Raw genomic sequence first — 16,726 nt, forward strand, 5'->3', positions numbered from 1 at the left:
TGGAGGGCCTCCATGACAGCAAGGAGAGCAGTCTCAGTAGAGTGCCCAGCCTTAAAGCCGGATTGGTGAGGGTCAAGGAGGTTGTTCTGAAGGAGGTAGTGAGACAGTTGGTTAGAGAGAAAGCACACCTGCGACCCATTCCCAGTCACCTACCTATAAGAACGCTGCCCTGTCTTCACTCCAGCGCCAGATCGTACTGTGACTTACGGTAAATCTTTCCACGGGACCTGCAGACGCTTCTAACCCTCCTGAGTATTCTAGCTATTCCATGTGTCTTGTCTTTCCCTTGTTACTCACCTCATTCCCCTGTGCCCCTCCAGTGGGCAATACAAAATGTAGGTAACACTCAGTACCCACAGAGTAGTGAAAAAATAAACTAATAGAATAAAAATACTTAGTAGTTTAGCCTTCCTCAATGGTCTCCACAAATTGACCCCTTTGTCTTTGTGTCAGGAGGCTGTCGCTCTATGACCGTCAAGATAGAACTGCAGATTCTGTAATTGCTGATGACTAGCAGGGTAGTCACACCTAACAATCAGAAAGGTTTCACCACTCAATTCCAACTGACTGACTTTAAACAAGATTAAATTAACTTACTTAGACTGGAGAACAGGCTTCACCACTCAATTCCAAATGTATTAGTCCTGGTCCAAGGTGAGCAGGAGTTAGATACCTTGCAGAATAGTTTCAGGCCCTCCCACTGGAGATTGCCAGCAATTGGCTTCAAACAGATGGCTTTCAACAGAAACTAGGTCCCAGAGCTTAAGGCAGGATAGCTACAGCAAAATATAGCTAAATGTATTCTTTGGCACTTTGAAAATGATGACATACATTTCCTCTGTCTAACAATATGCAAATATTCCTAAGAACACATGCTGCAACAGTGAACCCAGATGACACATTTGACAGATATTGACACTGCCTGGGGGCCCCCATCACAGGTACTATAGACTGTAGAGTCATAATTGCGGGTTTAATGTTTGCATACCTTTGGCACACAGGTTTGTGTGTGTGTGTGTGTGTGTGTGTGTGTGTGTGTGTGTGTGTGTGTGTGTGTGTGTGTGTGTGTGTGTGCACGCGTTCGTGTATATGTGTATGCTTGCCTTGCGAGTATAGACCTATACCATGAATTCACACAATTGAGCCAATAGTCAAAGTTTAATGAAAAAATATATATTTTCTGATTATAAACACACACACACACACACACACGGCAGTCGCACACGCGCACACACTCGCGCGCGCGCGCACACGCACACGCATATATAGTTAAATGAGAGATGAGAGCATGAGCAAACAGCTGAGCTCTTTCAGAAGGAGACGGCAAAAATGACAAGGAAGCGGTATGCTCTCAACCAAAGCGAAGCCTGTTGCATGGTTCTCCACAAACGCGGGGCAGCAGGATCGACCGGGAGACTGCGCCTCCCTGAACTCATAATAATGTCAGTTGTATTGCTCATCCCAATTCAAAACATATCGTCTCATCCACAGTGTCTGGACTTTGAGCCTCCGTTTAAACCTCCCCATCATTTGGAGTTCTGCACTCATTATGAGCAATTCGGTTGTTGTGACCAGAACACGGATAATATCATTGCTGAGAGGTATTGGGACATAATTGATTTATTGGATGTCCAGGGGTACGAGCTCTGTGGTGACTATGTGAAAGACATTTTATGTCAGGTAAGAATTGTATGAAATGTTAATTTCTAATAGCATGATGGAAAGCTGGTTCCTCATCCACAATTTATGAATGTTTCCAGTTTGTGTAGGCTATTTGAGGTCCGATTTTGATTCATACTGCACATTTATGCTATATGGTTTTGTGTACGTTCTGTGTCAGGTGAACAAAGTTATCCTGGCATAGAATTTAAAATAGCAAAGGCTTGATACATATTTTGAGTAGTCTATCTGTGTATTCAGAACCATTTTCTGAATGATTTAGGAAAATGGACAGGGTGTGTGTCTGATATGTCTAATTATCAATACAGGCTTTTTTTTTTATCAGGCTTTTTTGTTTTTAGAGGACAGTCCTGTGTGTAATTATTTATTCTAAAATCAGGTGACTCATTGATCAGAGGATGAGTGTATACACATACATCAGTCTCAATATACCTTTTTTAGGATTCTCATGGATCTGAATGGATTTGATAGAGGTAAGCAATGAGGCAATGAGACTAGAGAAAGTCTGTGATATTGCTGAATGTTTACACCCATCTGGTTCTCTTTGAGATGAAAAGTGTCTCGGGCCTGATTTAGCAGGTCCCAGATCAGGATGTATATAGCCTATACTCTATAGTATCTGCTTGAAACTACTCACCATACCATTTCCCTATGTCTGATATCTAGGAGTGCTCTCCGTATGCTGCTCATCTCTACGATGCAGAGGACCCTTACACCCCTGTCAGACAACTGCCTGGACTGTGCCTCAGCTACTGCACAGAATTCCTTGACAAATGCCACCATGTGGTCAAATACTTGACAGACAGCAAGATCCTGCTGGAGGCCCTTGAGAAAGATAGGTTCAGATTCTGCAACATGGTGAATCTTGCTGACCAGGATTACTGTTACCCCAATGTTCTGAAGAGCACAGACCTAAACAACAACCTGGGCAAAGTGGTTGAGGACCCCAAGGGTTGTCTACAGCTATGCCTGACTGAGGTGGCTAATGGTCTCCGGAACCCTGTCCTCATGCTCCATAGCCGTGATGACACACACCGCATGTTCATAGCTGAGCAGCTGGGCTTTGTGTGGGTGTACCTGCGTGATGGCAGCCGTCTGGAGCAGCCCTTCCTGGACATGAGTGGCGAGGTGTTGACCACCTCTTGGCTGGGGGATGAGAGGGGCTTCCTGGGCATGGCCTTCCACCCACGGTACAGGGACAATGGCCGCTTCTTCATCTACTACTCCATCCTGGTCAACAGCAAACTGGAGAAAGTCAGAATCAGTGAGATGAAGGTCTCTGCCTCTGACATGAACATTGCTGATCATCACTCAGAGAGGTATGAGTGATCTTTCTTACCGTTGGTCTGTAGTAGTTAAAAGCATATAATTACCCCTTAGCTGTGGTTGCACTACAGGCGACATGCATGAGCACGTTCTGTGCATTTTATTCTCTCTTCTTCTCACTGTAATATAAACACACATACAGTAGACAACTGTATTGAATCAGTAGATCAGCCTCAAAGGCGGCTCATGCGTTTGGGGACCGATTATCTCTCTAGACCCCATAGCGGCCGTCGACGGCCATTCTATATTTTAGACCACTTGAAATGTGGTGTGACGTGTGTCTGACAGTAAGTCAGGGATATGAGGAAGGCTACATGAACAGCTCTATCATCTTCAGAGAGACTTGATAACGAGCACTCTGACTATCATTTCCCTCAGGGTGATTCTTGAGATTGAAGAGCCAGCAGCGAACCACAATGGTGGTCAGATCCTGTTTGGACTTGATGAATACTTATACATTTTCACTGGGGACGGTGGCAAAGCAGGGGATCCTTTTGGAAAGTATGGGAATTCCCAAAATAGGTAAGGCTGTTACTGTATGTGTAGTAGAAGTTTTTTTGCGAATGAATTCATCAATGTGCCCTCAGATGTAACTGTAACAATCTCTTTGAAATCTAGGAGTGCTCTTTTGGGGAAGGCCCTGCGTATTGATGTAGATGGAAGTGACACAAATGGAAAGCACTATAGAATCCCTCCAGACAACCCGTTCATCAGGGACCCAGATGCACGGCCAGAGGTGTATGCATATGGTGTCCGGAACATGTGGCGTTGCTCAGTGGATCGTGGAGATCCAGTTAGCCGCTACGGCAGGGGGAGGATATTCTGCGGAGATGTTGGCCAGAACCGATTTGAGGAGATAGACATTATTGTGAGCGGGGGAAACTATGGATGGAGAGCCAAAGAGGGATTTGAATGCTATGATCTCAAATTATGCTATTACTCCTTATTGGGTGAGCATGATCTTGCAGAACTATAGTATTAGACAATAATAATCAAAATATAATCAAAATGTAGCAGTTATTTGGCAATTTTGCAGTGCTTTTTTATATTAAGGGGTTGAGATAGAAGCCTGATGCAACATCCTCAACCAATACATTACGATTTCTTTCCTCCTCTCAATAGATGACATCCTTCCTATTTTTGCTTATGGTCACCATGTTGGGAAGTCAGTGACTGGGGGCTATGTATACAGAGGATGTGAGTCTCCCAATCTGAATGGCCTATACATCTTTGGGGACTTCATGAGTGGGTAAGCTAAATAATATTATCCACCGTTGCAGTCTGTTTTCAATGGATGTTGAAAAACCGCCCAAATGTTCCATGATATTAACATTTTTCTTGTTTATCAACCAGACGTATTATGGCCTTGCAAGAAGATAAGACAACTGGGAAATGGAAAGAGAGGAGTGTTTGTATGGGTGAAACAAAAACATGCTCTTTTCCTGGACTGATTAACCACCACCATAAGTTCATAATTTCCTTTGCTGAAGATGAAGCAGGTATTGTCTGAGAATGTAATGAAATCTCTTCAGTATAGTCCACCAATACTGGCACCCCCCTCATGTAATGTTCTGTTTTTCCCTGTCTCTTTAGGGGAATTGTATTTTCTTGCTACCTCATACCCTAGTGCAGTGTCCCCCTTTGGAACGGTTTACAAATTTATGGATCCATCCAGGTATAGTATATGCATGCAAGTATTAACATGGTATGCTGAAGCTGTGGTTGTGGGCAATGAGTTGTTGTGACTATTGTTAACATCACTATTATATTAACTCCACACCTGTCATAATTACATGTTGACAGTGATAAATTGTTAATACAATGTTGTTATTGGAGTGATTACATTGTTATTACACAGGTACAGTTTTACCAGATGCTAAGCATGGATATTTTTACGGATAAACTTGAAACCCCATAGCTACAGTACACCTCACTCACTGATCCATAGCCCTGCAATCCACCAAGTCACACTCTTTTATAGATTATAGAATGGAATTATTGGCCATCTTGACTCTTCTGTAACTCTATATCTGTACTCGTGTCAAATGATTTCAGACTGTCGATATACAACAGGACTGATATACTCATTATGGAGCATCAGATATTTTCCATCCTTTCTCTCCATATCTTGGAATCTTGGCTTGAGACCTTGAGCCATATGTGTTGACGCCATGTACAGTGTCCACATTATTCAACGGCAGTGTGTTGATAATCAAATATTTTATATTTAGTAAAACATCTTAAAACAAAAAACAAACAAGTAAAATGTGTGATTGTTAGAATTATCATGAATGTGTGTTTATAGTGACCTCTGTAAATTGATATTTATTTGCATTTGACATTACTATCATACTCTAGCATATTCCATAAGAGGTGTCTTCCTCAAACCATCATACACAGTACATCTGAATTGTCTGTATGGTCATAAGAGCCTAATTTCCATATTTTTGGCACCATAGTGCTGCATCTGCATTTACTTTGGTCCCACATTCTTCATTCACAAGCATCCCCAATGAGTGGAAACTATTGACAACAGGAATGAAAGCACCTGACTGGTGTTCCAGTGGTACACTGGAGTGTCCTATAAACATCTGGGCTTTGTCATGAGCCCAGGCTCACACAGATATTTCCTATTCTGTAGATTCTACTGCAATGGGTTTCAGAGATGACCTCTATTGTATTTCTAACCTTTGTATTTCTAACCTTTGCACTTTATACAGGAGGGCACCACCTGAGAAATGCAAACAAAAACCTCTCCCTGTGAAAGTGAAGGGAAAAAAAGTTCCTTTTATACCGCGGGAACGTAAGTCACAAATTAAACTTTTAATACTCACTAAGTCTAACACCGGTCCCACATTACCCACTTAGTGTGCGGCAACGCTGCAAAAATAATTACAGTAGCCGGGCGTAAGTTTGTCTTATTAAATCTGCCACCTCTGGCAATCGTGGCGAAATTCAATCAGAAGTTCCAAACAACAACATCCTCCCTAATAACAATATAACCTCCCCAAAATAGACTTGCAGTGTCTGACATTAGCTGTTGTGATTCTGCATGCACACAGAATTCGAAAAGGCAGGCACCATAGACAGAAAGGCGAAAATCTGTGACTCCGCGTGCGGTGTGTTGAGCGGCAGCGCTCATATAGGAACTGTTACAATTTGAGACGCGCAGCGCCAAGCGAACCTTTGGAAATCCTACCTATGTCAATGAGGATATACAAAAGTGAGTGGCTGGTAACTGTACATGCAGGGCCATAAGTTTACGATAGTTGTGGAGAGATTGCATTTTTGAGACTGTCACTGCACCAAATTAGTGCACTTTTCTGGGACAAAATTGTACAAAAAAACGTATTTTTACCCACTTAATTTGCCTATAGATCTGCAAATGTATAATTGCAAGTGCAAATGTATAATTGGACTGAACTTGTATATAAAACTATAAAAGGCAATATCTTTTTTTACATCAAACATAATGTAAATAGAAACAAACAAAAGAGGAAAACATTTCAGACATAAAGCCACTTTTTCAAAGCCAAATATTTTATCGCAACATACAAATTTAGCATGTCCTTTAATGTGTGGGTTTTGATCTGAATTAAGGCGAAACAGGGGAATCAGTAAAAATGGCTGTTTTCTAAATGTTGTCTGCAATTTCAGTGACTGTGCTGGACACGGATGAAAAACCTACAAGACCTCCACCTAGAAAACTCAAATTAACTACCAAACCGCCAGCCATAAGCCAGCCCAAACCTACCTCAACCTCACCCAGAGTGAGGACTATGAACCCAACTCAGTTGCCCAAATGGAGAGCTAATGACAAGATTGTGACGAAGACAAAGACGAAGACAAAAAACAAAGACAAAAAGTTTAAATTAAATACACTGAATAAAGCTCTCAAGAATCAGACAACCAAGACACTGGCGAAGAAGAAGAAGAAGAAGAAGATCCTTTTTAAGAAAGCGGTAAAGAAGCAACCAAAAAATAAAGTGGTAAAGAAAGCCCCTAAGACTAAAGTAACTGCCAAAGGAACCAAGAAACCTGCTAAAGAAGCCAAAAAACTCTCTGATATCAAACAGAAGAAAACTGTGCAAAATAAAGCACAGGTCAAAAGCAAAAAGTCAAAAGATGGTAAAATCCATTGAAATTGAATTGCTTAGCATGGGTTTTAGTTACTGTGTATGTTCGTCTTCAAGTTTTTATGGAAAATGTTGGTTTTTCAGTGTAATATGTACTGAATGACACAGAATAAGTGAAACTGTTACATCTTTGATGGTATGCATGAAATTGTAATTCCTCTTCTTTTCGGCCAACAAACAAACAAACAATTACTACATTTTGTAGAAACATGAAACTTTGTAACCAACATTGGTGTTGTTAAATTGCTCTAATTTTACAACACATCTAAGTGTTAAAAATAAACATGGTGGACTTTAAAAAGCTGTGTGTTTCTTTGAAGCCCTCTGTAATTTCTCACCCCACCGCTGATCATATTTAAAAGCCACTTTAACCAAGGCTGGCACCATGAAAATTCTTAAGGCAATATACTTTGGCCACTGGCTGCATTGTCAAATTGGTCTCTGCAATGTCAAAGGGTTTACAGTGCCTTCAAAAAGTCTTCAGACCCCTTCACTTTTTCCACATTTTGACTTCTCATGTTTATTGCATTTAGTGTTCTGAGTGTACAATGTCCTCTTTCTGAGAAGATAAATTTAACAGTCCCAGAGATACCAGTTAGATAGTTACAGTACAGCCCAGTGTGATAAAAGGATCCACGTGAAAATGGTTGATCTCTGAGCCCAACCTGCCACGTCACAACTAGAACTGTGTTTACTACAGCTTACAGGCTCTTTCTGGGACAAATTAATTGTAGGAAAGACCTGACAAAGATCATTATAGGATCTAAATGTTGTCTGTTTAGCTTGTAAATAAAGGAACATGGTGGAGCATTTAAGTGTGCAGGCCCTACTTCATTTTACAATGAATTGTAGACCATAGGGTATTCTGTACAGTGTTAAGATGTCAATCAAGGTTTTTCTAATTTATTTAAGGGACATGTAGTACTACATTTAACTACATTCTGAAACTGTCACCATATTTAAATGATAGCCAGTACTGCTGTAAAGAACTGCATTAGCACTTCAACAGTAGCTATACCACTTCAACATTAGCCATACCACTTCAACAGCAGCCATACCACTTCAACAGTGTATCCATAATGACAGAGGAAACGTATAGCTCTTTCAACTTTTGGTCTCTCTAAAGGTCTTGTGTGGAGGACACTACATGGATCCACAAACACCATCACATGTTCAAAGGACAGAGGCTTAAAAGCAGCCATGTTCACACTCCTACATAGCATTCAACAGCGACATGGTTGTACTGGGTATGAGAATATGTTTTGTGTGGTCATCTAATACACCACCACCAGCCTCCCCCTGCTCAGTCACCCTGTATGTAGCCTACCTACGGGGGTTTGACAAGTTATGGGCTCCCTGCCCTTTTGTATGCCCTTTGGGAGCTCTACAGAGCGCAGCCACCCATTTACGCAAGCTTAAATGTATATAACAATTTTCATGCAATAAGTTGTTAAACTGACATGAGTGTCCTGACTGAACTGTGATAACAGTACAGAACGGGGCTGTCTTGCCAGAGGGTGACAGACCAAAGCTTTAGCAGAGGATCCGTCTGTCTTTTTCCTCTTGCCAAACTACTCATCAAATGTAGCACAGCTTATCATTACAGATGACTCTTTTGTAAGAGAAGACACCTTTGATGGTGGCCTCAAACTGCCACGTTGTTGTGTTAACATTGCAGATGGCATGCACTGACATGTACTGTAATTATTTTCAGTCTCTGGCAAGAGGATGTTGATGGGTTTTTGATGAGTGACATTGTTCTAATATTTGCATTCTCTGATTCCTCATTCTCTTAAGGTGAGATGCAAATGAGGATGTTAAAGCATATGATCTTCTACAGATTCCTTATTGATAGCTAAGAATTTGACTAATATATCCTTTGAATTCAGTCACAAAGACCTCATTCTGTAAAGGTGTTGAATTAGAGGCGCCAGTGTGGGGTATTTAATTTGAAACTTAAATCTACTTTGGTAATTAAAGCGTTAGGATCTGATAGAGTCGCTGGTAAAAATCTAAACAAGTGAAACACACGTTAAAACTGCGGGACACTAGAAAACAATCAATCAAATTAATAACTAAAACTTCTGCCTCCGCCACTCATGAGTTAGACTGAGATTCTCTGTCATTGCATTGAGGGCCACTGATGAAAAGGTTTGCATAGATCTGTCAAGGTTTAAACTAAAATAATATTCATCTCATCATAAAATTAATTCATAATCTGAGAGTGATCATAATTCCTTCAGTACTGTAGTTACCGGCTAAGCCTGCGTGTATTCAGGCAGACTTTAGCATACATTAAACAGATACAGTTACATGTTGGGACAGCTTGTATGGGAACACATGCTGCAAAGCTCTCATGCAATGATGAGTTGGTTACTTACAGTAATTCAATTGTGATATTTTTTTACTGTAAGAATCCAACTCATTCACATCAGAGGTTTTCAATATGTATTCCCGTAGATGGTGTCACAACATTTAACAACTTTGTTGACATCACTCCCTTCAGAGATCAGGGTGATCTTTCATGTGGAGCCACATTCATTATTTATGGTTTTGTTTGGGCAACAGCATGTGGTTTAGAAGTGATTTTCTCTGTGCTATAATTGTTTTTTCTCTCCTCTCCTTGTGTTGTGATAGCTGTGGGCTCATCAATATGCCGTGAATAGTGAGAGATGGGTTAAACATTTTTTCAATACAGATATGACCAGAATACTGTTGGCATAACGCCAACACCAACAGTGGTGCAGACCGATGACAACGTTGTGAGAAATTTAACAACATTCCACCACTTGTACGCAGTCTAAAAATGATTAGCTGTACTGCCAGCAAAACCCAAGTTACTGTACAGTTTTAACTTTTAAAAACTTTTCATGGGATTTACTATGACGGTTGAGATAATCCATCAGTAAATTGTAAATATAACATCATACCACTTTTGCTGCAAGGTGAATGCAATTAACTGTATTGTTACAGTATGTGATCCACTCTAGCAAAAACTACTGTACAGTAGGCTACAAATCTACAGTTCTCAGGAATATTGTCATCAGCCATCTTTAATGACATCATAGGCTACCGTGAATGTGTATAACATTTCTCTAATGTTTGTAACATGACGTTTGGTTAAAAAAGTTCAGTGACATGAGCAATGGAATTTTTTTTAAATTTTATTTAATAGCACACATCAAAAATTAGTAAAATACAGAAAAAAAAACCATAAACATAAAAGAACAAACACATATGACGGAAACACAAAATGGTTTATACAGTATGCAAAGCCCTGTACTTGAAAAATTAAAAAGTTAGTTTACGAAAACACATACTGTTGCAATGCAGTGTTATGGAGCAGAAAAGCGATTCAGAGACTTGTGTAAACTACATACAGTACTGTGTTTTAGGGTAACCCCAATGTACCACACTGTGTTTTAGGGTAACCCCAATGTACAATAATACCTTCTGGTTAAAGGAAAACCTGCAACAGTATCTTGACAGACCAGTATCTGACACTACAGCTATTCTACTCACAAGCTACATACAGTTAGGTCCGGAAATATTTGGACAGTGACACAATTTTCATGATTTTGGTTTTACTCATCATCCACCACTGTTGTCTTCCGTGGACGTCCAGGCCTTTTTGTGTTGCCGAGCTCACCAGTGCGTTCTTTTTTTCACAGAATGTACCAAACTGTTGATTTGGCCACTCCTAATGTTGCCGCTATGTCTTGTTTTTGCAGCCTAAGGATGGCCTGTTTCACTTGCATTGAGAGCTCCTTTGACCGCATGTTGCGCGTTCACAGCAACAGCTTCCAAATGCAAATGCCACACTTGGAATCAACTCAGACCGTTTACCTGCCTAATTGATAAAGAAATAACAAAGGAATAGCCCACACCTGTCCATGAAACTGCTTTTGAGTCAATTGTCCAATTACTTTTGGTCCCTTGAAAAAGAGGGGGCTACATATGAAAGAGCTGTAATTCCTAAACCCTTCCTCCAATTTGGATGTGAATACCCTCAAATTAAAGCTGAGAGTCTGCACTTTAAGCCTATATTATTATTATATAACTGTAACTTGAATATGTTTTGGTAAACAGCTAAAATAACACAAATTGTGTCAGAGTCCAAATATATATGGACCTAACTGTATCTTACTGTTAACACTACTAATCTAACAGTACCTATACGCTTATCTACCGTATTTGTATCATATTTATACCCAACCTGAAGAGTGCCAGTCTTAATAATAATATTATACATGCCATTTAGCTGACGCTTTTATCCAAAGCGACTCACATTGCAGTGAGTGCATACATTTCAGTATATATGGTCCCAGCAGGAATCAAACCCACAACCCAAGCGTTGTTCACACCATGCTCTACCACCTAAGCCACAGAGGACCAGCCTTGTTTACAGTGTAGAACTGTCCGCACAGTGGGGATGTTTTATAGATCTGCTTCTCAGCTGGTTCACACTGTTGATAGCTGTCAAACAAATTGATCTCAATTCAATCAATTGCAAAATCACTGAGGTCACTCAGAATTTACACTGTGTAAAGTGTTACACATCCTATTCAAAATAGGATGTATAGTAGGCTACTGTAACATTTTCAGTGTGTCTAGTGATTCCCTGTTTATTGTCCCTGTATTAGGTTCAACAATGGTGAATTTGTACTAGTACAAACTAGAACCTAGTAATGCAAGTACACATCAACAAATGATCATGTATGATTGGTTAGTTTGGAAAAATTTATTTATGATTTAGACAAAACAAACCAAGTGTAACAAGATCCTTGACACACAGAGGCGGACGCAGTGTTGTGATGAGGGAATGGTCGTTTATTCAGCTGCTGGTCGACTTTCCAGTCTTTGGCTTTCCAGCCCTCCCTCTCGAAAGCAGAGGCACACACATCTTAAACCATTTCGTTAACGAGGCTTCATTCGCAACAGGTGCGCAACAAAGCCTCGCTTCCGTAACCCTGGCCACGGTCCTGTAGCTCCCTCTACAGGCCGACCGCTGCATGTCCCCCCCACACCAAGCTTAAAAATATCGAATTGAAATGGCCGCTCAATGTGGTTGCAGACCTAAGATTAGATAGATTACCATACCCCAAACCTAACCACAATTGTTTATATTTTACTGTCACCAAAGTGGGATTATATAATGTGTGACCCTGGTCCCTGCATCATTAGAGTAGATTTGGATGGAGTAGACTTGGGGTAACTTTCTAGGTCCAGATAGACATTTTCATTTTTGATCTCTATTGATTTCTATCCACCTCAGTGGCTGATCTTGTACACCACATCTCCAACCTGAAGGATGCCAATCTTCTTGACAACGAACAACTGTCCAAATAGTGGGGATGTTTTATAAATATCCTTCTCGGCTGGTTCACACTGGCGATAGCTGTAAAACGAAGTGAAGGGATAATGGCAGATTTGTTTAATCACGTCCATATTATGTCATGCCATGTTCTATCACGCTGTACTTTCCCACTGCAAATGATAACGTAGTGCTTGTATGATCACGTTACTACTGCATTATTTGATAAGTCACAATTGACAATTCAGGAATTTAAAACTTAAAACTTATTTTGGGCCACGTGTACAGTTCTAAGTTCCTAACTTATAAATTGTGATTTATCAAACGATGCAGTAGTAATGAGATAATATGGACACTACTTTATCATTAGATTAAGGTCGTCATTTACAGTGGGTAAGTACCAGTGCAACAATTAGTTTAGTTAAACACCTTGACAGAGGTATGTACTTTTATCATAGTCAGCTCGATTACCTTTTGAGTGTGTCCAGAGGCTCTTTCCTACTGATGACTCCCGTTTCAGGGTCAACAGTGGTGAAAATGCACCTGAAAATGACAAATACGAGATAAAGTGACCATGTTAAACCGAAACACTGCTGTTTTCGTCAGTTATTATTCTATGCAAGAGTATGCGAGTAACGTCACAATTATCATGCTGCATTACCTTCCGCAGCTCATCACACGGTGAATTCTCACACTGCCAATCTGGAGGTCATCCCAAGAATCCTTACCAAGAACAAGAAAAAGTATTGTGTTTGATGGGTAAAATGAGAATTATCATTGATTCTTCAAGCAAGAGCAAAGTTATGTAATCACTCCCAAATCAGAATAGTATACGTTTAGTCTCAATTGTAGACTTACAATCTGACAATCAATGTAACTGTGTTGAAGTGTCAAATCATGTTTCCTGTGATCATATGCTACCTTACCTCATCAAAGGCTTCACAGCCACTAACAACGATATTGGGTCGAAATCGTTCCACCGTGACATCATTCTCCAGCCTACTGCTCAGATCCTTCACAGAGGCTTCAGACAGCAACATTAAAGGTCCAACATCAGGGTACGCAACCTAGGGGTATATTTTCAAACAGCAACATAAAATAGAAAATGCCATTCCAGTGCTATTACTGTGCATGCGCAAAAGTGGTCATACAGGAGTGAAAATCAACTCACAGTCTGCATAACTGTCATTAAACTTGTAACACTTAAATATTCAAGAGCTATAACAGAAATTAAAATAAAATATAATAGATGGAGACTAAGACAATTATCTAGAGGTGGATACGAAATTCTGGTGTTTCAAAAGATGGTGACACTATAGGTGTTTTTCGTAAAACAATCCAGGAGTAAGATGACTTATTAACCCAACCCATTACAAATTAAACAACAATTACCTTATCATTCTGTGAAAAGAGAGGCTCTAGGTCCACTGATTGCCTGGGGTTCATGTGGGGCTCAAAGTGTACCAGGCGAAAGGTTTTATCAGCTGCCAGATATCGAGTGAGCCAGCTAGAGGCTTCATCCCCACAGTCTCTGCCTTGAATGTCCTTGCTAAACACCCTGGGACAAAGAATGAACAAGCCACAAAGCAATACTAGCAAAACAGGTTCTACCTAGAATCAAAGGGTTACATGGATCCCTAATAATACAAGAAAGTAATACAACAAAACAATCTGGTCAGACAATATTGTAAATGGCAACAGGTGACAACAGTTCAAATGGTAAACAATTATTCAACCTTAACAGGATGGTGACAAACTTAATTAACAACCTGCAGTCGATGGTGGGGTTGGTCAGCTGCTGCAGGGGAAACCTCAGCTCCTCCATGTCTGGACCATTGAGACAGACATGTCCTCCATTACTGGTCAACGACACCAGAACCAAGCGAGGCTCCTGCCTGCCCGTCACCATATGGCCATCCTCAGTGATCACCAGCCAGTGCCTGTATCACAATAAAATGTTGTTAGACTGCTGCAGATCAGAGTTACCCCCCCGCCCCCGAATGTGCCTGAATGCAGGTAAAAATAGGTATTAATACATGTTTATATTACTGACCTATCTTTAAGTTCTCCGTATTTTAAACCCATCTGTTGACATTCTGCAAGCGCAACAGACACCGCTTTTCCAGATTTCAGGGGATGAACAAGAAGCTGCGAGACAACTCCTACTTGAGTAAGTTTCGTCGGCCGCCTAAATAAGTACTTATATCCAAGTCCAAGAGCGAGAACAGTGACAATTGCACCTCCGCCCAATAGCTCAATTCTACTGTTCTGAATGATTTGAAATAGTTCTATTAAGCCCATTTTAAATTTCCGACAGCTTGTACGAACGTCTCCCTTATGTCACACTGAACTTTTTGTTCTGTGATCGAGGACAACCGTGTTTCGTGAAAGGCAATACTGGAACTCCGCCCACTTAGCTCGGGTGTATGTAAAAGATTTTTTCCAAGTAAAAACGCCCACGTTAAACTTGTTAAAGCATTTAGAAATGCTAAATATAGATATAAATATTTATGTTGGCTTTTTACTGTGGTTTCTTTACTGTTATTTCCTTTTGAGGTACTGTCCAAAGTCCTGAAATAATTTCCGTGATCTAATCAATAGGTACTGTTCTAGCAAGTCCAGGTAAGAGATGACAAAACAGATGAGTTAATGTTAGAGAATTGGTTTTATTTTTGGTTTTATTTTATTTTTATATTTTTTCTATTATTTTATTTCCGACTCGGTGTGAAAATCTATTCGGGTAGCGTCTATTTCCGGGTCATTTTAGGGTTTTGATGTTGCGCAATAATCAGAAGTATTATTACCTAAATTACACCTAATTTACGATCCATAAATACAAACATATTAGATAAATTGCAACCAAAAACATCCATTAAATACACATATATCATACTTCTGATTATTTCGCAAAATATCAAAAACCCGAAAAATAGACCCTACCCGAGTAATTTTCACACGGGGTCGGATTTCCGCTCACACCTGTTAATGTCTTTCAGAAAACACAGATGCATCAGTCTCACCAGGGGCTTGTTCAATGGGATCAACTTGGTAGGCCAGGTGCATTGTAGCCAATTATGATGATTTTCTAATCATTCACTACCAGTAATTGCATTTGAGTCAGGTGTTTTGGCCACAGGTCTGGTTTTGAACAACTGTGAAACAAATGCTTGCACATTCTGTGGGTTGATCCTTGTGGGTTGATCATTGTTCTTCTATAGGCCAACATTTTAGTTAATTTACCTTCAATACAAATTGAGTAGTAATAGAGAATGCATGGTATCTCATGTGGTTTCTGATAATGTTATTTTACTATAATTGCGATACCTTGCATCATATATATATATATATATACACACACACACATATATGTATGATGCAAGGTATCGCAATTATAGTAAAATAACATTATATATAATAACAAATATATATATATATATTTCCAAATTAATGGTTGGTATTCCTGAGGCAGTGACAAGAATTCCAGTGACGCAATGACAAATTTGACCTTCCAAGTCAAACTATTTTTGTCTTTGACATAAATACTGAGGAGGTCTATGGACAAAGCAGAAAACAGCAGATGCTAACACCGTAGGGTGGCGATACAGGGATTTGTCGAATGGATCCTCCTTCTGTTACTGTTCTGTGCAGGTCTAATGGCTGAAAGGAAATTCATAGGCACAAAGCCAATTCTGCTTGGCTTGATGTTGCAATGGCAAGCAAATTTGATAACTAGGCAAAACCTCAACTGCACGTGACTGTATGCCTGAGGAACATGGAATGGATACAAGAAGATATTTGAAAAAGAGTTAATGTTTTGTGGACTATAAGGGCTGTTGTATGAGTGATTTACATGGACAATGAGTAGCATGTCAGATGCCTCTGGGTAATACAACCTGTAATAAAGAGTTTTACAAGTTGCCCTCATAAATGAATCCTCATAATGCCCATGTACAAGCAATCATTGAGATTTAAAACAGTGATGATACTCCAAAGAAATAATGTCTGAATTTTGTAATAATGTAGTGCTTTGCATTATCATGAGCCTATGGCACCTTAAACAGTTAATGTACAGAATAATGTAGTTAAATAAATAAATAATGTGTAAAACTGGACAGAAAAATAAATAAAAAATGGAATCAGAAGTCATGCTGGGATGCCATCTGCGTTGTTTGACACTATGCTGAATTCATATAGTTGTTTAATTTCTTTACATTACAGTTGTGCCAATGTGAAGACATGTGAATATGAAATTAGATTTTGAAAAACCTAT

The 16,726-nt window shown here is 39.9% G+C and overlaps 2 protein-coding genes across 3 annotated transcripts; one reads left to right on the forward strand and one right to left on the reverse strand.

The window, feature by feature from the left end:
* Positions 1-1,440: 1,440 nt before the first annotated feature.
* hhipl2 (HHIP-like 2) lies at positions 1,441-7,148 on the forward strand (the record flags this gene model as incomplete). The annotated part of the gene is made up of 9 exons (XM_083683496.1): positions 1,441-1,680; positions 2,347-2,999; positions 3,385-3,528; positions 3,625-3,956; positions 4,129-4,255; positions 4,360-4,505; positions 4,600-4,681; positions 5,727-5,809; positions 6,664-7,148. The coding sequence occupies 9 exons, from the start codon at positions 1,441-1,443 to the stop codon at positions 7,146-7,148; spliced, it is 2,292 nt and encodes a 763-aa protein (XP_083539622.1).
* Positions 7,149-11,951: 4,803 nt separating this feature from the next.
* Positions 11,952-14,833, reverse strand: marc1 (mitochondrial amidoxime reducing component 1). Of its 2 annotated transcripts, none has more exons than XM_083682818.1 (7): positions 14,510-14,833; positions 14,226-14,396; positions 13,849-14,005; positions 13,383-13,523; positions 13,118-13,179; positions 12,928-12,999; positions 11,952-12,540 (listed from the first exon to the last, which is right to left on the reverse strand). In XM_083682818.1, exons 1-7 carry the CDS (start codon positions 14,755-14,757, stop codon positions 12,414-12,416), a joined length of 978 nt encoding a protein of 325 aa, XP_083538944.1. In that variant the 5' UTR covers positions 14,758-14,833; the 3' UTR covers positions 11,952-12,413. The 2 variants fall into 2 exon arrangements, with proteins under 2 accessions (XP_083538944.1, XP_083538943.1); XM_083682817.1 differs by having other exon boundaries at positions 13,849-14,014.
* Positions 14,834-16,726: the final 1,893 nt, after the last annotated feature.

The sequence above is a fragment of the Argentina silus genome, assembly GCF_951799395.1.
Source record: "Argentina silus genome assembly, chromosome: 13".
In the NCBI taxonomy this organism is placed as follows: Eukaryota; Metazoa; Chordata; class Actinopteri; order Argentiniformes; family Argentinidae; genus Argentina; species Argentina silus.